Below are 27,619 nucleotides of genomic sequence, written 5' to 3'. Positions count from 1 at the left end.
TTTCAAAAGTTAGAGGGGGGGGGGGGACATTTTTTTTGTCTTTCGGAGCAATTATCTCCGAATATATTCACTTTATCAAGAAATGTTTGTAGAAGACCCCTATTCGTTTTGAAAGACCTTTCCAACGATATCCCACACTGTAGGGTTAAAGCAAAAAAAAAGTTCACCCCCACCTTACGTGTAGGGGAGGTACCCTAAAAAAAATTTAATTTTTAGATTTTATTGTACGACTTTGTCGGCTTTATTGATTTATATATCCATGCCAAATTTCAGCTTTCTAGCACTAATGACCACGGAGCAAAGCCTCGGACAGACAGACAGACAGACGGACATGGCGAAACTATAAGGGTGCCTAGTTGACTACGGAACCCTAAAAAAGTAACTCTTAATGTGCTATAGGGTTGCCACAGAAAATAGTTGAAAATCGTAAAAATGGACCGAAAGCGTAGGTAACATTTTAGATGGCTACCATTTTGTTAGTAGTTGATTTAGCTAACTTTTGTCATACAATATAAAATACTCATTTCACACTTAATCAAATAAAGAAAGATTTATTTGGTTACCTATTCTAAATCAAAAGTTAGACCATGTGGTTCCTACTTGTACATAATGTTATGTACAAGTAGGAATTTGACCCGATTTTTCCTTCGAACGGACACTGCTCTGAAATTAAAAGATAAAAAAAATGGTGGTGGCTTATCTTTCCTGACACCTTAAGGATAGTTCTCAATTTTTTTTTATTCAAATTAAAAATCACACGGCGCACCCCATTTGTCGAATTCAGATGGAATGGATTCTCTTATCGCACTAACTCTAAAAGAGAATGATCCTCGTGATTTGCGAATTGCGGTTTTCACGGTAGGCCCCATGTGCTATGACCGCGAAAATCGAAGTTCGTCAATTGAGGGCATTTTTAGGGTTCCGTAGCCAAATGGCATAAAACGGAACCCTTATAGTTTCGCCATGTCCGTCTGTCTGTCTGTCTGTCTGTCTGTCTGTCTGTCTGTCTGTCTGTCTGTCTGTCCGAGGCTTGGCTCCGTGGTCGTTAGTGCTAGAAAGCTGAAATTTGGCATGGATATATAAATCAATAAAGCCGACAAAGTCGTACAATAAAATCTAAAAATTTAATTTTTTTTAGGGTACCTCCCCTACACGTAAAGTGGGGGTGAATTTTTTTTTTCGCTTCAACCCTAGAGTGTGGGGTATCGTTGGAAAGGTCTTTCAAAACTAATAGGGGTTTTCAAGAAACATTTTTTGATAAAGTGAATATATTCGGAGATAATCTCTCCGAAAGAAAAAAAAAATGTGTCCCCCCCCCTCTAACTTTTGAACCATAGGTCCAAAAAATATGAAAAAAATCGTGGAAGTAGAGCTTAAGAAATACATTAAATGAAAACTATAGCGGACATGATCAGTTTAGCTGTTTTTGAGTTATCGCAAAAAGTTGTCCCTTCATAGTAAAAAGACTTACTTTAATTAGGTACTGATTATGCAAATTTGCCTATTTGTTTAACTCGGGTGAAAGGTACCATTTACTACACTTTAAGCTCCAGTTTAGCTTATTGTGACGGAAGAGTAACTACGGAACCCTACACTGAGCGTGGCCCGACATGCTCTTGGCCGGTTATTCTCTCTCACTCTAATTACTACGTCTTGGTGAGAGTAAAGAAAGTTCCCCGCGATATGCAAATGATGTTTTCGCAGTAAGCCCCTTGATGTTTTTATTTGTTTGAGCTGATGGCAGTGTTGCCAATGCTCAAAAAAAAAGTATTTCAACTTGACAGTTGTCATACTACTGTCACTATTTGTCTATTCTATGTAGATATTTTTGTTAGTAATAATAAGTATGGTACGGAAATGAAATTTCCAGGAATTGTGTTATAACCAACGTGCCTTGTTCTTGAAACAGAAGCTGAGGATGGTTGTTTTCTCATAAATACGCTCCCAGTGATACTAGTGAATAAAAAAAACTTAAACGCTGTCATTGCATTACAAATATACACTATTAAGAAATTTAATCAACAAATGGCAAGTTTCAAATACTTGCTTTGTATGGCCGACTGTAAAAGCGGCTGATACTATTAATTTATCAAAAATGATGGAAACTCGGTATTACGAAGGATGCGGGCGAGAAGGCCCCATACGATGTATCTTTTTGGGTGAATTTCATCCCGTAGCTGGCCCAAAAATTGCTTGTCAGGTTAGTCTTGATATGGAGACGTGTAAGAGTATCTACTAATAGCGTATATGTCTAATATGGATAAAAAGTGTCATTATGTTTCTCACAACATATTTTAGCTTATACCTTTAATGACAATGCATTTAAAATATTTTGTTCACTTAAATCAGTTCCCACAGTACCTAACTTAAACTACTTTTTTATTTACAAAACTTTATTAAATTCTAACATAGCAGTAACAGTAATGTATATTATAGACTATTAGCAGAGGCCAGAATTCTCATGGCATTTTCGAACCGTCATAGGGACTTCTCATTTATCAACTTCTATATATACAATTCAAGAACACAACATATTAAAAAGTTAATAGTTACTGGATATTTGACTGTAAAAAAGTAATTTAATATATAGTAAAGTAATTTAATAAATAAAAAGATACATGGAAAAATGATGACAATCTATTTCTTTTATAAAGAAACTAATGCAACACTCATTACCACGAAAACAGATATTGAACCTGCAATTGAAAATAAAACATTGAATTGAAGTAATTAAATGGTAATTATTAATTAATTTTTATTCTGTATCTCTATATCACATTTTCAACTACTCACAAGTTTTCTGGAAGACATCACTCTTTAGTGATAAGACTGCCTGTTGTTTACCTCTAATTTAAATCTTCATTACCTTATATGTTGTGTTCTACTTTGTGTCAATGTATGCATATTGGAAGTCGATAAATGAGAAGTCCCTAGGGTAATTCAAAAATGCCATGAGGTTTCCGGCCTCTGACTATTAAGCTCAGACAGTTTATTGCAAAAACAAATATGGTAATAGAAAAAGGCACAAACTTTTTGAAATTTGTGGGTTGCAACAATGAATATAATTTAGAAATGAGTTAAAAAATACTGTACATAAATAACGCAAGTTAAAAACATCTTGTTCTAATTCGAGTTACAAGTATTTTGTAATGGTTTTGCGATGCTCTGTCTGAACTAGCAGTTGCCAGTAATCTTAAGTCGCCATTGAAATCATTTTGGTGTTCTTATTTCAGTTCCCAGAAGATTATATATCGAAAGAAGTATTTGATTCTATAAGTGCCTTTATCATCCCCAAGCCTCAGATACAAAGATGCACAATGACAATGTAAGTAATATTTTGTTTTATTACAAGCTTAACTTATGAAATTATGAATGACAATAGGTGGGTCCACAGAGAGCGAGCATACGCGCAAGGCAATTTCCTCACACACAAACCGGCCAAGGCATGTCTACACTGGCTGGGGATTTGGGTGCATTGTATGCGGCCAATTAAATATGATTAAGAAGCTTATGAATATTATCTTGTAGTCCATACAAAAGTATCTGATGGTCAACAGTCAAAGGCTTTGGACATATCCATACATCCAACATTAACCAAGATGAATGAGAAAGGCATAAGGAAGGAGGAGGAGGAAGGGAACTCAAGAACTCACATAAATGGATTTTATGTGAGTTCTTAAGTTCCCAATATCTGCTGTGCTACCTTATTATTCGAATTTGTCGAATATTGCACGATAACCCCTTGGTGCTCCTTGACATCATACAATGTCAGTTTTGAATCTTATATTGTTGTTATAAGATGTAGTATATAAGTGCCTGTATTCTAATGGGTTAATTCATTAGTGACATATATTTTACCAGTTAAAAAAGTTATCTGCAAATTTGCTATAGGTAAAAAACTTAAGTAAGTCACCTGTTGTTTTGTTTGTGTGTGTCTTTTAAACATGTATTGTCTATTCGAAGACTCCACAACTACCTGTTGTATGAAGTGACTTACTTACATTTTTTACCTATGAAAGCCTTTGGCTTTTTAGAGAGTACATTTATTATATAGTATTGCAAGTACTTTTGTTTTTTTATTATTTATATCAATTAAATTGGTTTGCTGTCAAATCTTTGTATCTATGAACTATGAGTAGACCATCGAGTAGACTATCGCGAAAACCGAAATTCGCAAATTGCGGGGATTTTGCTCTTTTACTCTCACTAAGACGTAATTAGAGTGACAGAGAAAATTGCCCGCAATTGACGAACTTTGATTTTCGCGGTTATAGCCCAGTTTGTGAGAAACTGTTTGCATGCTGTGCACAAAATTTGCTACATTGTTAAGATATATTTAATTAAAGTATTTCAGTTAAAGTACTTCACCATGTTATTTTATTTCATGTTACCATTACAACATGTTTCTATTCAATATTGTTTATCAATTATTAGTTCATTACATTTACTGTTATATCAATACGAGTACCTAAGTAATGTCTCGGTCGATTTTTTAAATGGAATAATTATCCTCCATTTTAAATGAAATTACTTAAGCATATTATATATACTGGAACTGACTTATCAACTGTAATCATTTCTAGAAATGCTCTGGGCCATAAAATAGTGGGCTACCCCATCCGGATAGACAGCTCGCGCTACGAACGGAACGCGTACCTCTTCAACCTCTGCTTCGTGTGTGACAGCTGGTCCAAAACTGTGCAGTATGAACCGGTCGTCAAGAAACTTGGAGAACATTTGGTGAGGATATATACTGGCTATTTGTATTAGACTCTAAAACTTTTTTAGTACGAGTTAAGGTTATTCATCTTTGTTGTGGACATTATAAAATAAATGCGAGTATAATTTTCTCGCTGGACCCTTATAGGAATTTTCAAACCTTATACGTATTTCTTAGAATGCCTTTGACGGCCTCCTAGCCTTTGTGACCCTGCCAACGAAGCAGGAGGACCCGGGTTTGAATTCTGGTAAGGGCATTTACTTGTGTATTTATCACAAATATTTGTTCCTGAGAAATGGATGTTTTCTATGTATATAAGTATTTATGTGTAACTTTGTGTATAATGTGTATTTTTTTATTTTTATAAATAGGAATTAAATGTTGCATATGTCGTCGTTGTAACACGGGCATTACATTTAATTCAACCAAATAATTGAAAACAGTGACATATCAATGTTATTTCGAACATCAATCGTCCGAGATAGTACTTGCGTTTAGTAGCAAATGTATACACTCGTATTAAACACTAATCAATATGTAAACAGGCCCTAAGGCAAGTTTATACGCTCGTAAGGGCCTTATAAGATAAAAAAACAACGGGTTGCAATCCGGGAGTGCCGGCAGAAGTGAAAACTTGAATATTAACGTTGTGCATTTTTGATATTTGGGAGAAATTGAGTAGTAGTTTTATAAAAAGAGATAATTCTCTATCAGACCTACGTAAATAAATTTGAGTGGGGAAGATATTTTGAAAGGCGACATGAGCAGGACTACAGCCTACACAATCAGTAAATGTTAATGAATCGTTCACCATCACATTAAGTAAAACAATCACGCTTCTTTTCTGTTATTTAAATATTTAACTTTTTGGTAAGGAAAAATTTGAGTATATACGATCATGGACACCCAACAACACGAAGATACAATACAACACAACTAACAAAGATTAAATCTCTTTAACCGTTATGACAGCACCTTGATTATGAAGATAATTATATTTCGCAACTTCATTCTTTGCGATTTATTGTTTACATATTGTAGTTACGCTCCCACGCATCAACCTTGCACGATTTTTAAAGTTTTTTTCTTTTCTTATACTGGTAACACTGAAAACTTGCTCCCATCCCCTCTACGGCATCATGGTAGGTCCGTAAACCGCCATATTCTAATCATTCAACGGTTCCGTGCTCAAGCCTTCGCACGTCACGCAACACTCAATACACATCAATATGAAGAGGAAAAGCAGCAACAACGACGACGATGAATATATTCGTAATAAAATAAAAAAAATTGGAGCGCAGACTTTGGCAGAAGTCTCGCCGCCGCATAAGAATAACCGACTCGTCGGATAATGATAGCAGCGGTAAGTCTATAAAGAACACATTATATTATAAAAGTGATGCGTACTGCTAAAATTGGGCTGTTACTGTCACGCTATAAAACGATGCGAGCTACTATCCTGGGTAGTCTCTGTCGTAATTCAAAAACCTGTAAGACTTTTGTAAAAAGCTTCAATGTAATGCGAGAAACTATCCTGGGTTATCTCTGTTACAAAACACAAGCTAAGGTTTTAGCTACACACCCTTTAAAAAACGTTTTTGTTCGAAACAGGCGAAGACGGGTCCGTTTCGGCCGATATTGAACCACGTGCTTCACGTCGAGCCTCGGCGGGTCAAGGGTCACAACAGTCTGCTTCGCCAGTACCGGGGACATCGCACAAGGAGCAAACAGCTGCAGCGCAACCTAGCCGAGATCCTGTACGTCCAACATCTCCTCAACCTGGCCCGTCGTCTGCACCAGATCAGTATGTACCCGCCGAGCCCGCAGACCCCCCGGAGCCCGCACCGTCCTCGCTCGAGGACATAAAATTAGACGAGGACATCCTCAATTTACTGGGCGAGGCCCCAAAATTGGATACACCTTTGGGAAAAGGTATTCACAAAGACGTAGCTTGTAGATGGCAGGAGGTATTAAACAGGGGATTACAAAAAGAAGTTAAGGACAAGTTAACTGAAGAATACCTAATACCTAACAATTGTACTTTGTTAGTCCCTCCCATTTTAAACCCTGAAGCAAAAGTAGCGTTGCCGGATGCCTTGATAAAAAGAGACACCTCATTAATGCTGAGACAAAAACAGATAGCGTTAGCGTTGTCGGCACTCTCGCAGGCTATGGATATAGTAATAAAACAAAAGTCTTCAGCGCCTGATATACTAAAACCTATTAGCGACGCATGTCGTATTCTATGCGATTCTCATTTTACAGAAACAAAAATGAGAAGAAACTTTGTGATTTCCGCTATAAACACTGATTTAAAGGATACTCTAATTAATACAGAAAGGGACAAATTTTTATTTGGCGAGAACGTGTCTGAAAAACTGAAAGCTGCGCAGACTGTACAAAAATCAGGAGATACATTAAAAAATACACAAAAGTCATACAATCCATTTAATAAAGCAAATTTTATAAAGAAAAATAGGTATCAACAAAATAAAGGGAATTTAAACTACAACACCCCGTATCGGAAGATGACGAATTACAACAGCAAGTCAGATGCGGGGCGGCCTCGTGCAGCAGCGCGGCCCGCGCCGGCGCCCTCCAGCAGGTACAACACCCGCTACCGGGCCCGCGAGCGCCAGCGCGAGCGCTCGCGCACACCTCCTCGGAGATACCAGCGGAGACAATAGACCATGAGGTAAAATACGCCGGCCGCTTACAGCACTTCACTGAATCCTGGTCAGACATCACTGATGATCCTGTTATTTTATCGTGGACACAGGGTTATAAGATACCATTTTTATCTTCTCCAATTTGCCAAGATCCTCCTTTAGTGTATTCAAAATCAGAGCAAGAAAGATTTGATTACAATATGTCTATTAAAAAGCTATTAGAAATAAACGCAATTTCAATTTGCGAACATTGCGAACACCACCCTGACGAATTCCTATCTAGCGTATTTTTAATACCTAAACCTGACGGTAGTAAGAGATTTATATTAAATTTAAAACGTTTAAATGAATTTGTAAAAACAACCCATTTTAAAATGGAGGATTATCGTACAGCGTCAAAACTAATTACTAAGAATTGTTACATGGCTACGATTGATTTAAAAGATGCATATTATCTAATCCCCATTTACGAACCACATAGAAAGTACTTTCGGTTCATGTTAGATGATGTTTTATACGAATTTAATTGTTTATGTTTTGGGTTATCGTCCTCGCCGTATGTGTTTACAAAAATTCTGAAACCAGTATACGAATACCTCAGATGCGAGAAATATCTATCTTGTTGTTATTTAGATGATACCCTCTGTATAGGAAAAACATACGATGAATGCAAACAGAACGTAAATTTAACAATATCTACATTAAAAAAGCTTGGTTTTCTAATTAACTATGAAAAAAGTTGCTTGATCCCAAGTACCAGTTGCAAATATCTAGGATTTATATTCGATTCAAAGAATATGCAATTAAAATTACCCTCATCAAAAATAAATAAAATAAGAGAACTTGTCAATTCATTTTTAAATGTTAATAAGTGTAAATTACGCGACTTTGCAAAACTAATTGGTCTTCTTACGTCAGCTTGCCCTGCATTGCAATTTTCCTGGTTGTACACCAAATTACTTGAAAGACACAAATATTTGTGTTTACTAGATAACCCTAGTTACCATGCAGTTATATCAATCCCAAAAACCTTACATTCTGATTTATTATGGTGGGCACAACACGTAGATCGTAATTTCAACCCTTTTAAATTTAATCAATTTAAAACAGAAATTTATTCTGACGCTTCTACTACAGGATGGGGGGCTTACAACGATGGTAATGAAGCTCACGGGTATTGGAAGGAATCTGAAAGATTATGTCACATAAATGAACTGGAATTGAAAGCAGCATTGTTTGGCTTAAAGGTTTTCGCTCATGATATGTATGATTGCGAAATACTCTTACGTATTGACAACACCACGGCCATTTCATGCATAAATAGAATGGGTAGTGTACAATTCGAACATTTAAACTTAATTGCAAGGGAATTATGGCAGTGGTGCGAAAATCGTAAAATTATGGTTTTTGCTTCATACATAAACACGAAGGAAAACATTCAAGCTGATGAATTATCCCGTAAAAAATTTAGTGATACTGAATGGGAATTAGGAAACTATGCTTATGATCAAATAAAACAGTTATTCGGTGAACCGGAGGTAGATTTATATGCCAGCAGATGTAATGCCAAATGTCACAAATATATCACATGGAAAAATGATCCCGACGCTTGGAAAATAGATGCTTTTACAATATCTTGGAGAAAACTATATTTTTACGCATTCCCTCCATTCGCTTTGATTTTAAAAATGCTTCAAAAAATTATACACGACCGAGCAGAGGGCATTGTAGTTGTTCCAAATTGGCCAACACAACCTTGGTTCCCATTATTTAAACAATTAATCGTTTCAGAGTCCATACATTTTGATCCTAATGTTTATTTGTTGCAATCTCCTTTCAGAACAACCCACAGTCTTCACAAGACTCTGTCACTAGTTGCCGCCAGATTATCAGGAAAACATTATTGAAGAGGTCATTGACCCCTAGGTCTGTAGAAATAATGTTGTCATCGTTAAGCGATAGCACTTACAAACAATATAATGGTTGTATATAGTCATGGCTTACCTTTTGCAAATATAATGGATATGATTATGAAAATACGTCTGTAGATGTTGTAATTAATTTTCTAACTGAGATATTCGATTCAGGTGCCAAGTATGGCACTCTTAATAATTATAGATCTGCTTTGTCATTGTTATTAGGAAAAACCCTTGATGACGAAAAAATCAAGCGTTTTATGAAGGGTGTTTTTAGATTGAGACCTACAGCACCGAAATATAACTTAACATGGGATCCTAGAATTGTGTTAAACTTTCTGGCTCAAAAATGGCCCAACGAAGGTCTAAATCTAGAAACACTTTCCAAAAAGACACTCACTCTGTTGGCTTTAGCTACCGCACACCGTGTACAAACTTTTTCGTTGATTCAAATGCAAAATATTGATATGAGCTATGCTTCTGAAATAATTATTAAAATACCTGATATAATAAAGACGTCTCGACCAAATACTTCACAACCGGTGTTGAGACTTCCATTTTTTAATGAAAAACCAGAAATTTGTCCAGCTAGATGTATACAGACATACATAAATAAAACTAATTCACTTCGCAGTTTAGAAAACAACACTTTATTTATCAGCTATAAGAAACCACACTCAAAAGTATCATCACAAACATTGAGTCACTGGATTAAAGACACACTTCACAATAGCGGTATAGACACAAAAATATTCACTGCCCATAGTACTAGGCATTCGGCCACTTCTACAGCCAACAGATTGGGTGTTAGCTTAGATGTTATACGCAAGACTGCAGGTTGGAGTGATTCCTCTTGCGTTTTTGCCAAATTTTACAATAAAGAAATTGTAGTTGATTGCAATCAGTTTGCTCAGGCAATTCTCTCATCAACGAAGAACCTGTAAAGAAGAAATTATATGATTAATATGACATCATGATGAAAAATAAATAGCAAATTATATATACTATCTTGTTTTGATTACATAACCTGTATGCTTACCTTAGAAGAGGTATTTTTTTGTCTTTAATTTGATTTATTTTATCTCCTCTGTGAGTTTGAGAATTATTTCACATTTGCTCTGAACATCCTACAATATGTAAACAATAAATCGCAAAGAATGAAGTTGCGAAATATAATTGATGATCAAACGAACTTACCAAGTGAAGTTCGATCACAATTATGTGAGCAACTTCATTCGACGCGATTTATCACAACCCACCCTCAACATTTAAAAATATCGTTGGCTGACGGCACCCTACCCGACATAAGTAAAAATGGTGAAATAAATTCTCAGTAATTATGTATGCTTTAAACAAAATGATTAGAATATGGCGGTTTACGGACCTACCATGATGCCGTAGAGGGGATGGGAGCAAGTTTTCAGTGTTACCAGTATAAGAAAAGAAAAAAACTTTAAAAATCGTGCAAGGCTGATGCGTGGGAGCGTAACTACAATATGTAAACAATAAATCGCGTCGAATGAAGTTGCTCACATAATTGTGATCGAACTTCACTTGGTAAGTTCGTTTGATCATCAATAAAATGTCACACTTGAATGAGATACGATTTTGCACCCTTGAAATTAACGGAAATACGGAAATAAAAAAAAACACGGTGTATATACAGAGCGTCCCAAGACTATGGGACATCAAGGGAAAGTACCTTAAATATCGTAGATAGGATATTTTGCTGAAAGAAGACTTTACGTTATTTATAAAACTCAGTAATTCTGCATTTAAAGGTTTTCTAAGAATTACTTGTGAAATGTGAAAAAAAAATCACCCCTATTTTTATGATGCCAATCGAAAGAATGGACAAAAAATAATAATTCTTCTTAAGTAACGTAGTATTTTAAAAGAAAGGAACAACGTAAAATGTTTGAGTCAAATTTCAAGGAAATTATTAAGTCGGTTCGATTCCCAGGCGAAACAAGTAATTCTTAGGATCCCATCTACGATATTTAAGGTACTTTCCCTTGATGTCCCATAGTCTTTGGGCGCCCTGTATATATATATATATATATATATATATATACATACATATACATATCTTCGTCTAGTACCCACAACACAAGGCTTGCTAAGCTTATTGTGGGACTATTTACTAAAAATCCTATAATATGCGTTTTATTATTTATAACAAGCTGAAATTTGGTATGTAAGCTAGTATCTTATACCTTTAAATGAGCAATTCTTGTATATATATATTTCCGGGATCTCGGAAACGGCTCTAACGATTTTGCTGAAATTTGGTATATATGGGGGTTTTTGGGGGTAAACAATCGATTTAGATTAGTCTTATGTTTGAGAAAACGCGTGTTTTCGAGTTTTCATGCGTTTTTCTTTCGACGCAGAATATGGTCGCAAATTTCGTGTTGCCGGCCACTGTCCGTCTGGTCCAGCGGGTTAAGACGCGGACTGCTAGTGTTACGGGTTCAAATCTCGCCCAGTGACTAACTTTTGTTTTTTTATATGTTCAAGTTTATATATAATTTTTTAATTTTTATTGTTTTAGACAAGTTTAATTTAGTAAAAAAATTTAGTTAAGATTATCACCTATACACCACCATATTACAATAAATAGTTATAACCGAGCAAAGCTCGGTCGCCCAGGTACTATAATCTAAAACTTGGAACCTTTACCCCTATTCCCTTAATCTAGTGGAAGTTTGTATGAGACTTCCGCAAATTTTAACCCTAAATGTATGAAAATTGATAAAGGGAAACCAGTTTTCTTGAATGTTGTGGAGTCATTAATGTTTTTGATGTTATTGGATTGGGTAGAGTTGTTTTAAGAGCCCGCAGCAAGCTCCATTCTCCATACAAACGTAGTTACGCTCTCATTTTAAAACTAGCTAGAATGCTCTACTGAAACTTTGTATTTACGATAAGATAAGGTATATTTATGCCTGTAATTAGTTTATGTAGCTTCAGATACCAAACTTTAAAAATACAGCGAATTTAAGTTTTTCATTCAGAACTTGTTTTTGCTCTATTTCGTTTGTTTTAGAAACTAGAGCTCTATAAACTAATTACAGACGTAGATATACTTTATGTCATTGTATGTGAAAAGTATCATTATAATCCAAAATGTAGTTGTAAAATGAGAACGAAACTCCGTTTGTATGGGATGGTGAAATTTGGTCGAGCTTACAGCGGACTCTTTAAGAATTGATTTTATTGGTAGACCATAATGGAGGAAGAGACGCGTTTCGTGTCGAGCGGGGCCACGCGGCTGCCCACGCTGTTGGCGCACCTGCTGCACGATCTCAACACGCACCGCAAGTCGACGCTTGTCGGTGCGTATCATTATTTTTGTATGTTAGATTCGTTTTTTATTTACCTATTTTATTTTAAATTTAACTTGTATGTTTTGTGTATATGGACAGTTGTGTCTGAAATAAACGTGTTGAATTAAATTATTAAAAAATGTGAATATTAATACCTTCTACACGTTTATGGGCATCAAAGTGACATACTGCATGTATCCTATATGTATACAGGATGTGTCATGTAATAAATCAATAAATTTAAATATAGACCCTTTCTCTATAGCACAATCGGAATTTCGAGGTTTGTTTTAAACTTCGAAATCTCTTAGACTTAGCTTTACTGTTGTCTTACACTATATTTTCCTAAATAACGTAGATTTTGAGTGAAACGTGAATTTCTCCAGGATGGTACACATTTGCCTCACACCTTAAATGTCAAATGCTATGGACGTGGATAAGGGGCCTTTTATTTATATACATTCCAAATTTGAGGACTGTCCAAGAGATTTCGAGGTTTGTTATATTCCGATTGTGCTACTAATCAATAATTAAAACCAAAAGGTTTGTTGTTAATTAATTAAGTGGAAATAATAAATAACTGATATTTTCTAACAGAATTAATCGAGCCTGCAATGTATTTGTCCAGTCAAAATTCTTGACATTAACGTCTAAGATTATTTTCAATAAGCAATATTATTAAAAGACCTAATATTACAATAATATTGCTTAAATAGGTAACATGCAGTTTTTAATTAAACAGTCCCTTCATTTTATCAGCATTACGTAAGCGTAACAGTAAACAGTATTATTATTTATTGTTTTCTGCCTTATGGAGTCAGTATAGATAAATAAAACAAAAATACTTACAACGTCTATACCTATATGTACAGTCAAGCACCGTGATTAAGCCATTTAGGGTTGTTGCTAAATTGGACATATCATAAGAGTAAGTATTGTACAACCAATTTAGCTAGGACACTAAAATGGAACAACAATCGCGAAGCGTAATGGTATAGCCGCGACCCTCCAGCAATTCAGCATGATTGAATGTACAAAAGATGAGTTATTTTGTCCAGAGGTTTAAGCGCTGAGCAAAACGAATGAAAGTTGGAACTGAAATTCGCTGCGTTAGTATCTGGCAATAACTGAATATTGGAAGAACGCGACTTTGTATAGACGTCGCCGACGTCGGTCTTGTTTTATTCGTCCATGATAACTGTAACTGAACGTATGAAAACTATGAGTTTTATGTGAAAACGTAAGACGTAAGTACGCGTAATTAGATAACACCATATAAAATTAATTGATGTTCTGTTATAGAAGGCGACACGGTGATGCACCTGAAGGTGGTGGAGGTGCGCGCAGACCCGGCGCCCGTGCACGACCACGACGTGCCCGTGTGGGTGGCGAGCGTGGGCATGCCGCGGCCGGGCGCGCCGGGGCGCCGCGCGCCGCGCGTGCCCGCGCGCGCCTCGCCCGCGCGCCGCGCGCAAGAACAGCACCTCGACAGCGACGTGCCCGTCGACGTCGACATCAACGACGACTGGGATCTCACTACCCGACAGGTTGCTTCAATACCTTTTTAAAGTTTCGATATAACGCACAACGTACTGTTGCCTGTATTCGAGGATGTAAAGAAATAACAGGTCATAATACTTTTATTTTTGCAAAAGTGTCCATCAGTACGTTTTCTGATATTAGATATGGCATCAACGTTATTATAGAGATACTTCGCCAAAACATGCGTGTAATTTGTAAATATTAAAAGGAAGTGATCTGAAAGCAAATAAATAAATTTGTCCGTTTGGTTGATTTGTTTTACAGATTTTACCGCACATTACCGGTTACAACCACGTGTCTCAGATCGCAGCTGACACTAACGTGGAGAAGACTTTGGTTAAGTCTTGTATTCAAAACCTTGTCTACTATGGAGTGGTAAGATTATGATATGTTACCGTACATCAGTCCCACGTCACTAATGTCTGAAGCATATTCTTACAGTTGTAGTAGTAAACGGGTCACTCCCTAATAAGATAATAGATGATGATTTGTAAGGGCCTCCGCTAGCTGACCCGGACGCCCGCCGCGTGCGCACGCGCGTCCGCTTCAATTAGCGTTGCTCATACTATTTTTCGTTAACCCGCACATCCGCTCCGTGCGTCCGCGCTAGCTAGCGGAGGCCCTAAGGAACACGGTTCAAACCATCATGGCCATACCGATTATGGAAAAGATGATAATGATGATAAAACCATTTTGAGGTCAATTTCCTAAAAGTGGCTTAGATATATCGGAACGATTCGAAATATCCGTATGGGATTTGACGTTTATCATGGAAGTGACTTGGTATTTTACATTATTTGTAATTTCAAGACTACACAAGAACATCAGTACTTAGTTAGTCTCGCTACTAAACAATTAACTTACATTTTCTGATTACAGGTGACATTGATACCAGTGATTAAATTTACAAACATGTACAGAGCTACTCCAAACCTTAGCCGCCTGTTTAGCGACAAGGAGTTACAGAAGTCATGTTTGGCTTTCATCACCAAAGGATCAGATAGCAAGGAAAAGGTCGGTATTCGCTTGTAATGCTGTGTTAACTACTTCATTGTTTATCGATGATGTCGTATTATTCTAACCGTCTTTATAGACGACGTATAACTTGTGCAGTGAATCATTAACCCTTTACCCATCATTGCTACTTAAAGCCTTGCTTAAAAGTATGTAGTCTGAGAGCCTATTCATATTCGTTTGTTCATAAAATGAAATAAAAACAACATGTAAAAGTTAATATTAGTAATAATTAACATGCCCTCAATTGAATTATAATACAAAATATAGGTAATCATTTATTATTAGTAACAATTGTTTAAGTGTCAATTAAGGTAATACGAATTAAGATACAAACTGAAGGCTCGAATATTATAACATTATTACATTCTGTTATGTCCAAATTCTTTGGTTCTGACTGTTGTGAGCAATTTTTTTAAGAGGCCTTACTCCTACAGACGAGCGTATTTGGCAAATTCCTTTTTCGTTCAAGATAACGACGTAACTATTAGCATTTATTCAAAAACTGATAATGTAATTAAAAATACACGTCTTAAACTAGAGGCTGTCATGGTGAAACTTATCATTTTCTCTTTTTAATCATAAAATAAATGTTTTTTTTTTGGGAGACCTTTTCATATTTTGCAATGACATATATGTCTAGACCGCGGCCCAGGAGCATATTTCGTCACTCATCAGTCATCGCCTCCCGGCTGATACTTTGTCAGATAATAGTGTAGATGCTGTTTTAAACTAAAAAAAAACCGTCAGCCGGTTCTATCGCGGTGGAATGACCGTCAGCTCTAAAATGAACATGTGCGGCAAAGTATGCGTAGTGTGTAAATTGCGTAATCCGTTGACGGCTTTTCAGGCGTTTACGCCTGATGAAATGCTATATGCAAAGTTTCATGATTATTGGTAAAAGGTATAGCACATATTTTTTGAGTTCCGTACCCAATGGGTCAAACGGGACCCTATTACTGAGACTTCGCTGTCGTCCGTCTGTCACCAGGCTGTATCTCATGAACCGTGATAGCTAGACAGTTGAAAATTTCACAGATGATGTATTTCTGTTGCCGCTATAACAACAAATACTAAAAACATAATAAAATAAATATTTAAGGGGGGCTCCCATACAATAAACATATTTTTTTGCCGTTTTTATAAATAATGGTACGGAGCCCTTCGTGCGCGAGTCCCACTCGCACTTGCCCGGTTTTTTTACATGTTCTTACCATCGCGATATAACCGGCTGACGATTTTTTTAAATTAGAAACATAAAACATGAAAGAACTCACATTATTTGTACAAAGGTGAACTTATCCCTTTCAGGGATCTCTTCCAGTTAACCTTTGAGCAATTGAGGAAGACTTGGAGAACGGTAGACATAAAAATTGTACTAAACGGCATAAAATAAATTATTTAATTTCCTAAAAGATAGGTAAACCACAAGTCCTATAACTTACAGTATATAAATGAGATATGAAATAAAACAAATATGTAATAAATAGTCATATATAGTTATAACATATAATACATACTATACTATATAATACATATATACAAAACTACTTAACTGCACACATCTTTTTGATTAAGTTCTGTCCGAAAACCATAACTTTTTTAAATTCGCCTTTAGCGATGCGACCGATTGACACTGTCGAAGAGAAGACGGTAAGGAATTCCATAATTTAACAGAGTACACAGTAAAAGACTTGTCATAGGATCGGTATTTGTGAGGCGGGATAGCCAGGGAGAGATTTGCGCTGGAACGGAGCCGGTGCCCGCTGCCCTCTACTAAAAATTTAAATCTCTCCGAGAGAAAAGGGGGGGGGGGGGGAAGTAGGAGAGAATAGGACGTTAAAGAGAAGGGAAAGTACATGTATGTCTCTACGACGCCGAATGGGCAGCCATTTGAGTTGGGAGCGGAAAGATGAGATGTGATCAGATTTACGTAAGCCAAAAATGTATCTGATGCAAACATTTTGCAAACGTTCAAGCTTGTCAAGTAGCTCCTCAGTGAGTAATTAACAACAGCATCTGAATTATCATTTGATAAAGTATCAAACGGGAGGCGATGACAATTTTTTTATGTTTTACGTGTTTCGGTGGCTGCAATTCCTCAACCCACCAACGGAGTGGCAGCTGACGTCCACGGAGGTTCATCATCGGTTTCCAATTATGCAGTAAACAAGAATCATTTTGACTAAGAATGATTACAATTCAATTCATCATATCTTGTACGAGGGGCTGACATGATTGAAAATCAAAGATTAATTTTAAGAAATACCTTCGGAACGCGACCTCCGGATTGCAAGTCGCACGCTCTTACCGCTAGGCCACCAGCGCTTTTTTTGTGCAGATCGTAAACATTTTATAGTACATTGTGCAACGAGGGGGTAATTGAAATTTTGGATACGAGGGTGGTAATTCCCGACAGCCGCAGGCTGGAGGGAATTAAAGACCCGAGTTTGTAATATGCTTACCCCCGGAGTTAAACACAATGTTTTCCATCACACTTGCGAAGAAAAAACTAAATTTTAAGCGAAATAATTCTTAAATACGGCGACATATCAAACATTCGTCCGCCATTTTGTAATTTCTTGGCAGGTGAGGCATCGACCTATTCGGCATTCAGCCACGATCGAAAATTATGTATAAATATTTTAATCGGCTGTTAAATTAATCAAATTAAATAATTTTAAACAGAAACTAAAATATTAAATTATAAACGTGAGTATTTTAAAAGTAAAACTCATTTATGCTACTTGGTTTGTATGAATAAGTGACCTTTCCGGTGCATGCGACACTAAACTCAAAATACACCACTCCTCAATTACTACCAATATTATAACAAACTATTCTCATAACGAATGAAACTCAAATGAACTTGTTACCAAGATGAACCGTTCTCGATTTGCACTTTCCTCAATATGGGCCAATTCCAAATAGACTGAAGGTCATAAAAACCGGTACACAAAAGGCTCTTTTCCCAAAATACCCTAAATTTGATATTCGGGAAAGTATCAGAACACCCGATTTTCATAATGATTGATTCACAAAACGTCATGTTCCCAAAATACACCAAATTCACGATTGTCATACTTTATACGGGTACGTTGCCTTTTAGGGTTCCATATGTAATATGTATACATACTAATATATTAATTACAATTTGCTGCAAAATAGTATCCAAAAATTGAGTGAAATTTAAAAAAAAACGTTACCGGGCTCTTTAATTCGTATCGAATTCGCGGCACTTATGTTTAGTAAAGAGAGTTTTTCAGTGAAAACTATTTATGATGAAAGTACTTGTAATGCACTAATCCCTTGATTTTTCATATTTTTGGTAAGCTTGGTATAGTAGTATTTTTCTAAGATGTCAGTATTGCCTTATAGAACTATATAGGGCAATGCGGACGACTACTACTGCTCAAAATTTTTCGAGGAAGGCGATTTCCTCCAAACATATACATTGAATCAATTTGTTCTCGTGACTAAAATTATACCTGTGCCCGTCATAAGGAGAGCGGGCGCCCGTTTTGCTTCTCAATAAAAATAATTTCGGTGCTGGAACTCCTCTTGGTCATGGCGAATCTCAAGAAACAATAAATGATGACATCGATTCCTTTCCTAAAATATGACAATCAAGAATTTAGTGTATTTTGGGAAAAGACCGTTTTGTGAATCAATCATTATGGGAAACGGGTGTTCTGTGATTGAAATTTAGAGTATTTTGGGAAAAGAGCCTTCTGTGTATCGGTTTTTATGAGCTTCAGTCCATTTGGAATTGGCCCATATTGAGGAAAGTGCAAATCGAGAACGGTTCATTTTAGTAACAAGTTCATTTGAGTTTCATTCGTTATGAGAATAGTTTGTTATAATATTGGTAGTAATTGAGGATTGGTGTACTTTGAGTTTAGTGTCGCATGCACCGGAAAGTAAGTGACATAATTAAAAAAAAAAAAGCTATAACTCCCTAGGGAGTGTAGCTCACGGGAACAAAATAGGCGTTTGTCCTTCATCACATTTGCATGAAATAAGATCTTTTTCGAGCAAGTGTGATAAAAATTATTTTTTTATTGAACTTTACGTGAATATATATTAAATTTTTGAACTATATACCCCTTAATAGTTAGCGAATAACTATATAATGTATAATTGTTAACAGCCGACGATATCTGACGTGTTGGAGATGCTGTGCGCACTGCAACAGGGCACGACGCTGCGCGCCGTGTGCGAGCGACACGCAGCCGGCGCGCGCGCTGCTTTCGACGTGCGTCGCCTAGTGCTGTACGCGCAGCTGCACGGCCTCATCAAGTGCCTGAAGAGGTACCCGCCATCCCACTACTGTAGAGTGCTAGTTTATTTTAATTGGAAAACTGCCGCGAGTTTCGTATATTTTAAAATATATGATACACGGTGTCGCGTTAACTAAAGTCACAGATCACAGAGTTATAGATTGTAATAAAAAGCTGAACGTGCCACTCTATATTAGTGAAAGGTAATGTAGGTCGAATTACTTGAAAACTTTAAATTAGGATTTCACCCTTGGCTCTGGCGGCCAGTCAAAGCCCGTAATTTCACATCCAAAACTAACAAACGCAACTCACAAAACATGCGAGTGTGACTTTTAAGTCTCATCTACACCATAGGCCATGGTGGGCGAGTACAGGCTTGCATGACTGTGTAGAGACCATGATCGTCTGTGAGTGGCCATCATTGCCAGTAACGGAATAATCCGTGAATTGTTGGTACATCAAAGGAATGCGTGCCGACGATCGCTCTCGTGTCTTGACAATCGCTAATGACGCTTTTGAATGCCAATAGAAAATAACCTGTATAAATAACGTGGGACCCGGCATACTCATATCACTAATTAAGAGGGAAAAGATGAAAACTAGCTACTAAAACCCAGTAACAATTTATTGTCTTAACGATGAGTAAACGAAGAATAGTAATGAGTACAGTATAGTATTGTACAGTTTTTTTACGGATTTCTAAATTCCAAAAGGAGGAGGTTCTCAATTCGGTTGTATGTTTTTTTAAATGTTTGTTACCTGAGAACCGGCAGGACTTTTTAGTTATAAGGTTTTGTGATTTAATTTTGTACACACTTTTATAAACATTTGACATTTTTGTCTATATTTAAATTTATTCCTAATTCATGACAAATACGGAAAATGGCTGGCGCGTTATTTTTGTTTTTTACGCACGATTCCAATGCGCGCGCAAGGCAAAGGCGCGAACGAAATCGACAAACAGCCAATTAAAAAAATGTAATAAAGCTAATATTTTCGTATTTCTATTCGACGGATGGAGATCAAATCGATAAAATGTTATGTTTATTCATTAATGTAATTTACGAGATAATTTAATCTATAAATTATGTTTGGTGTGATAAAACCTCTTTGAAGTAACATTTGAAACCTAATAGTTGGTTAAAAAAAATGTATTACTCGACCAAATGGAGAAGGCAGTTACCTTCACTCAGTCGGTTAATATAATGAAAAAACACGAGTGTAATATACGGAAAAAGCACGCGTGTTTAATATCTAGGATTATGGGCCAAAAATCGGTGGAAATTAAAACGTCGTTTTGAGCAAGTGTGTTGAAATAGTACATTACGATACAAGTGCGAAAAATAGGAAATTCGAAACGAGTGGCGATAAATTAAAACACGACCGAAGGGAGTGTTTTATATCGACACGAGTTGCGAATTACCTATTCGCACATGTATCGTACAACGTTTTACAGTACATATGGCCCTTTAAATGTTCGACACAGTAACATAATATGCTAATTTTCGCACTAGTGCGGTAAAGTAGCACCATATGTACTGTAAATAACTATTACATTACCATAAGGTTTATGATATATGTGTAGATAAAGATTCTAATGAAATAATATTTGTTTAAATCGTAGGTTTCCAGTGTACATCAGGACGCCGAGCCGCGGCGTGGGGTTCGGGCGCGGGGAGGCGCTGGGCATCCGCCGGCTGTTCACCGGCCGGCACTGCGCCGACGAGATCTGCTGCCTCGCGCGCATCGACCTGCCCACGCTCGACCAGATCATCGAGGACGACCCCAACGTCGCCGTCATTTGGAGATAAACTATCAGGCTAAGCCCTTGCACGATACGTCCAGTGTCTATGGGTCGGTAACTTATGTAAGATTAAAGGTTATGCGCCTTTCCTGTAAACATCGTAAAATACATTGATTTTAAATGCCTAATGTCCTTACTGGACCCGTACAGGCATATTTGAACCTTCTGTTTCTATTAAATTACAATTAACTATTGTATTTGGGTATAGTTTACTGAGGCTTACACAATAGTTTACGGGAAAGACGCCAGTAACAGCCAGGCACGCTACTTACTACTTACATAAGACCCATTAGGTATATAAATTTATCTATAGATAACGTTCGTTTTGCAGTGGTTAAAAAGAAACTTGACTGTCCTGGTCTGTGTCGGGTTACACTATTTTACGAAATGTATCAGCTAAACCGCTGGTGGGCACTATTTGCTTGTTGCACTAGTTGCAGTACATTCCCCAGTGGCAACAACTCTGCTAAAATGGGGCTTAGATAGGATCTTCACTTCATTAAAAAAGTTAATTTAAAAATGAAAAATGATTTATTGGCTACACAATAGGTTTTTAAGTAGAACTAGTACCAAAACAAGAACCTTCTTTTAAGTAAAACAAATACTTGTGCCAGAGGGCTCCTCTCCTCCAATACTACAAATGTATAATGTATATGATGATGATGATGATGTTTGGTAGTAGGGTGGTATATAGGAGGAGGAGGTATATAGGAGGCATTTCTGTCACGTCTTTATAGACTAGTATTAAAAAAACCGCCTGGATAAAAGTAACGATAAAAAACTACTTAGGCTTCATCAGAGGGGGCGGTACCATTTATCTTAATTACTCCGAAAATATACCCTGATATCCGAAAATATACAACTACACATGTTTTCATATAGTCTACTTTCCGTGTGATTTGTTTTTTATGGCATTTACCCATGTTTAAAATCAATGTAATTGTTATGCTATAGCCTCCTCTTACTAGACAGTTGGCGGCAGGCATGGTACCATTTCGGTATGTACACTGTTTTACTGAATTATCGATTTTACACCCATATTTTAAATTGATAATTTTGATAAACTATGAGTGTAGATGCGATAGCATTGATGAATTGAGTAACGTGTTTCGACAATACTTAGGTATAATTTATTATCTCAGTTTGACAGTTTGAGAGGTTTACACGGTCACACTACATGTGTACATGCGATGATGATAATGCGATTACTACGTAAATGTGAGATGGATCTTTATATTTGTGTGTATCCATAGGTGGAGGTGATAGTCTCGAATTTTGAGCTAAACATTGGTAGCGTGTTCACAAGCGTCGTTTTGAGTATTATTGATTCTAAGGGAGGCTCTTTGTACTTTAGTATTAAAGTACGCTTGGTGGATTTAACAACCGGAGTTGCCTTTAAGAGCTTACCCCTCAGTCGAAAATCTCGGCCAATTGTCATATGTATTGTATTAATTGACGTTTATCTGACGTGGCTATTTGTGTACGTTACGTAGAAATAGTCCTACATTTGACGTGCCCCTCCCTCGCAAAAATCGGCAGACTGGTTTTGTACAGAAAATTACAGACAAGGCGTCTCCAGTTGTTAAATCCTCCAAGAAAAAAAGGGTTAAGGTGTTACATTTATAGTATCAGTGTTATTTCATAAGTCGTATTTATAGAACGTGTATTTTAATGAACAAGAAAAGTGTCTTAGGGAATTTCGACTGAAAAAGTATTAGACGTACCTAGTATTGCAGTTATACACCGTGGGCCCATATAACCCGACAGATTTTAAGCACGCATTCCTAAGGTTAAGGAGCAAATATGTTATACGACTTGATCTAATTCAGTAAAAAAACGCGTGCGTGTGTATGTGTTTTCTGCACACGACACGCTATTTCTTTTTACATCTTGGCGAAAAAAAAAACATTGCAACGAATAAGTTCTCTTTTTTTATTTTATTTAACGAAAAATTTGCGAGTATCCTTTAAAATTTTAATACTTGTCAGTAGGTATGTTTAAACGCTCACGGTGTATAACACTAACATTAGGTTCCTTATAACTGGTAATTGGAGGATGCCTATTTAGTTATTTTTGGTGCAGCTGGTGTAAAATAGACATCAAACAGCACCATACGTTTTGGCTCCGTTGACGTCTTGACGTGTAATAGATACCGGAAGACTATTTATTGAAAAGTAAACTACCTATACATAGGTAAAAAAATAAAAGTAGTACCATCGCCCAACTGTTAACTGTCCATCGGTGGACCTTATTACAGAAGGCATTGTGTCCACCGATGGACAGTTAAGAATGTTGGTGTTTGTACGAATACGAGAGGTGAAATATGTGGATTTTGGTAGAAATGTTTATCGCTGATCACTATTTTATAGAGTGAGTATAGTATTGTTCGGTGGTTGGTGGTGTAGGTGTACGGCCTCTGCAGGAAAGATGACTTGTCGCGGGACGTGTTCACACGAATCTAATTTATTATGTTAGTCATATGAAAGTTTTATTTATTTAAAAAAATGAAGTGGGTACTTAAGTTACCTATAAAATTTTAGGTCCTTATGTTTTTCGAAACTTTGGTGAAAATAACCTTATCACTTTCTGATAATTTATGGAATTTAGTTGTGTACGAACAGTTAAAAAAATATTTAATTGGCTATGCCATCGATGGAGACGCGTGATGTTCAATGTGCAGCATTTAGATAATGTTACGTGATGTTTTACCAAACTATTGGTATGTGGCTGGATGACGACATGGAATCTACCTATTCATTCGAAACATCGTACCACGATGAATGAATCCTTATTTGCAACACAGCTTTGTTCACAATATTTACTTATTTGTTGCGCAGTGACGATTGTATTCGGAACTGATGGTGACGCACTGTGTTTGAATGAACATTTCATTTATTCTGTCCCATTATGGCCGAGTGACACGAGGACAAAATATGATGAAAAGGAGGCTTTAAGTCATACAGGAATTTAGGTTTTTTCTTTTCAATTCCTGAAAGGAAGCACTTTAATGAAACAAAGATCTTTTTGGAGTATAATAAATTAGCGTTCTGCATTCTGTAGGTACTTTCAGGAAAAGAAGAGAAAATCGTGTTTCTGTATCTGCACAACCATTAATTAGATAGCTACCTATTAGGGCCACGACCTATCAATCCGATCAGTTATACTTGTAAACTTATTCTCTCCCTCGGAATTACGTAAATTATGACGCGTGAGAGGAAATTTCTCGGGATTTACTAATATGCTATTGAAACAAACAAGACGTCATACCATTGGTAATGATTGTCATACTTTCAAGGTAACATATTGATCATAAAAGTAGGAATAACCAAAACGATGATCGATTCGTTACCACCAATACTAACGTATACGAGTATTTAATAATTAATTGTAACCTTGTGATGAAATTTCGAACCTTGATTGTGATATTTATGTCAAGTATGCATGTAAGAAGCATGAAGGTTTCATCTGGAAATACATAATGTAATTTAATTATTTCTAGTGCAAAATATATATTGTATATTTTTAGAGAGGAGAGGAGCAAATTTAATCACTGCCGACTATCACGGCCGTTGAAAAACAAGGGTCTCAAAAAAATAATAATAAATGAGGCATAGTAAACCTCAAAAATCGCTAAGGACCGTATCGTTAATTATGGAAATAAGTATACTGACATAATTTGTGTTAATGTTAACACTTTATGTTATGGCAAAAATATTAAAACTATGATATTCTTGTATCTTTAAACATAATAATAAAAGTTAACTTATTAAGCTATTGCTTCCCTCGGCCAGTATTTGAATTTAATTTTGCTGTTCATCATTGGCTCTTGGACAGCAATTATATTGACGGTTTTTTGAATACGAATACGTTAGTTTGATTTACAAGCCTTTACCTTCATCAGAATTCAAAATCCTTAAATGGGCCTAAATCAGGTAATTCGGGGTATTAAACATTTTCCCCGTATATTCATCATATTTTTTTCGCACGAGGTTAAATCAGGCCAGAATAATGTAGGACCCCTGTGTTTTCCAATGCGCGACAGCGCTCGGTTTTGAAAACATTTCTCCTTGTAAATATTCGAAGTTAAGTTGTCATTTATGAAAAATAAGGATTTTTTTGTAAATAGTGAACTTGAAATGTCGTAAATAGACACAATAATAGAAAACAAGAAAGTGATTTCAGCGTTTTTAGATATTTATTCTCTAAGGGAGTTATAATGGCTTTATGAAAAGTTTGTATTAATCCCCTAAATTGGTGAAAATATGGTTTAAAGTTAGTATAGGGAGCGAACATATATTTTTTTAAATAGTTGACTTGAAAATCCTCTGAGGGGGTAAGAGGGATTTTATCGAGAACAATTCTTTTCAGTTAGGGGCGTGACACGTGTAGGTTGTGACTGACAAATCTCATGCTTTGTATAATAATTAACAGATGATTAACCGTCCCTACTGCTATCTTTTGCTGCATACTAATCTATGGTCCTGTCGAATATATAACCACCAACATTCAAACCCACGCGTACGAAGGCAACGGTAAAGGTACGAAGGCTCGCGGGCAACAGCTAGTCATGTATAGCTACCCAATCCTTTAAAATATTTGGCCACAATTGAAAGTCGTTGATTTATGGAAATCCCTCCATTTTGTAATTTACAAGCATTTAATATATTTTCTTCTATTTTATTCGATAGATTGGTATACATCACACAGCACAAAATATTGTCACTTTTTTCTGAGCATCACTAACTTATTTCGATAATTAACGACACGGTCCTTAAATTACCTCCTACAATACAATCCTGTCAATTTTATTGATTTGAGTTATAGTTGTTAGGTCAGTGCGACAGTATCAACAGTACTGGAATGTTTTGAGGCTTGCTGTGATATTTGCCCTATTTGATGATGAGTCTCCAGCGAAATTGTCAGTATTATTTATGAGTACCTATATTAAGACTTGTTAAGATGCGTGTGAAGGAGAACTCGTTTGATCACCGCGACACCTTACATATATTAAGAGGCCGTACATAATTTGATTAATTTATTAAGTGCGAATTAGTCTTTCTTGCCCCCAAAAGTTAATATTGGGATTGATATTACCTATGAAACTGGCGTTTTTGTTCATAAGTATTAGTCATGTCATATGTATTAGTTATGTTTATTTATTTTAATAGTAACTTCGAAGAATTTTTAATTTCATTAGTGCGTTACATAACAACGATTTTACATACAATTATTTGCTACTTTTATTGTTTTATGTATACAGAATACCGCCCTGAAAACAGCTCTTTTCATGTGCTTTTGGCTCGAGTATTAAAATGACTTATATTTTTCAGACGGGACAGATAAAAAAAATATGAGATAGAAAATATGACTTAAAAATGTCTCAGATTACTGGCAAAAATTTGTTTGGTTTGAAAATGCTATCACAAAATAATCCGTAAAATTCATTGTATGAAAAATCGAATTTCGTTAAAGTTCTCCATTAAAAACGCCAATTTCATACGTAATGGTAATGACCTAATAAAACAGGAGAGAATTAAAAACCCACGATTTTTTGATTGCTTTGAATTTATGTTGTTGAAGAAATAATGATTATTGTTCGGTACTGTTCCCTATTTGTAGCGTTTCGCCGACGTATGGGCGTTAACGATTTATGTGATGTGACATGCATTAGCAATAAATAATTAATAAGGTAACTAATCTAATATTGTATCTTGTCAACTAGTTACATATCATGTCCGTCAAACTTAATGAATATCTGTGTCTGCCACAGCGCATTATTTTTAAAACATTATTCTTGCTATGTCGACATGTCGCGCCAGTGACAAAAAATTCGCGATGTAAACCGTAAAATTATTTTAATGTGTATGACTCGACATTTTCAATTCGAACATGATTCCTGTCTAGAGTGTACCAAGTGGGCGCACAATGGGACGCGTGTAACTAAATTGTATTTCCAGGTTTTCTATTGTTATGTATTTCATTTTATAATAGTAAAAGATCATCTCATTCATCTCCGATTTCATTTATCTAACTAAATGTATAAGTATGTACAACATACAAGCCTGGCTTAGTTGGGGGACAATGTACCTATATTATTTTCTTTTTTGTGGCTGCTATCATTATGACCACCGGTGCCCACTTATTAACAGTATTATTTAAAAAATCGGACAAGTGCGAGTCGGACTCGCCCAGCGAGGGTTCCGTACTTTTTAATATTTGTTGTTATTCCGGCAACAGAAATACATCATCTGTGAAAATTTCAACTGTCTAGCTATCACGGTTCATGAGATACAGCCTGGTGATAGACGGACGGACGGACGGGCGGACGGACAGCGGAGTCTTAGT

General features: G+C 36.3%; 1 protein-coding gene and 1 long non-coding RNA gene across 2 annotated transcripts; one reads left to right on the top strand and one right to left on the bottom strand.

The window, feature by feature from the left end:
- Positions 1 to 1,699: 1,699 nt before the first annotated feature.
- On the top strand, positions 1,700 to 27,284 carry LOC133527468 (GATOR complex protein NPRL2-like). The gene is made up of 9 exons (XM_061864497.1): positions 1,700 to 2,200; positions 3,234 to 3,325; positions 4,584 to 4,740; positions 12,532 to 12,643; positions 13,937 to 14,181; positions 14,441 to 14,551; positions 15,056 to 15,190; positions 19,341 to 19,501; positions 21,095 to 27,284. The coding sequence occupies exons 1-9, from the start codon at positions 2,096 to 2,098 to the stop codon at positions 21,279 to 21,281; spliced, it is 1,305 nt and encodes a 434-aa protein (XP_061720481.1). The 5' UTR covers positions 1,700 to 2,095; the 3' UTR covers positions 21,282 to 27,284.
- Positions 9,933 to 12,468, bottom strand: LOC133527567 (uncharacterized). Its single transcript, XR_009800894.1, has 2 exons — positions 10,345 to 12,468; positions 9,933 to 10,243 (listed from the first exon to the last, which is right to left on the bottom strand). It is a non-coding gene; the product is annotated as an uncharacterized LOC133527567 (long non-coding RNA).
- Positions 27,285 to 27,619: the final 335 nt, after the last annotated feature.

The sequence above is a fragment of the Cydia pomonella genome, chromosome 1 (genome assembly GCF_033807575.1).
Source record: "Cydia pomonella isolate Wapato2018A chromosome 1, ilCydPomo1, whole genome shotgun sequence".
NCBI classification, from domain to species: Eukaryota; Metazoa; Arthropoda; class Insecta; order Lepidoptera; family Tortricidae; genus Cydia; species Cydia pomonella.
This window is presented reverse-complemented; position numbering and strand designations above follow the sequence as displayed.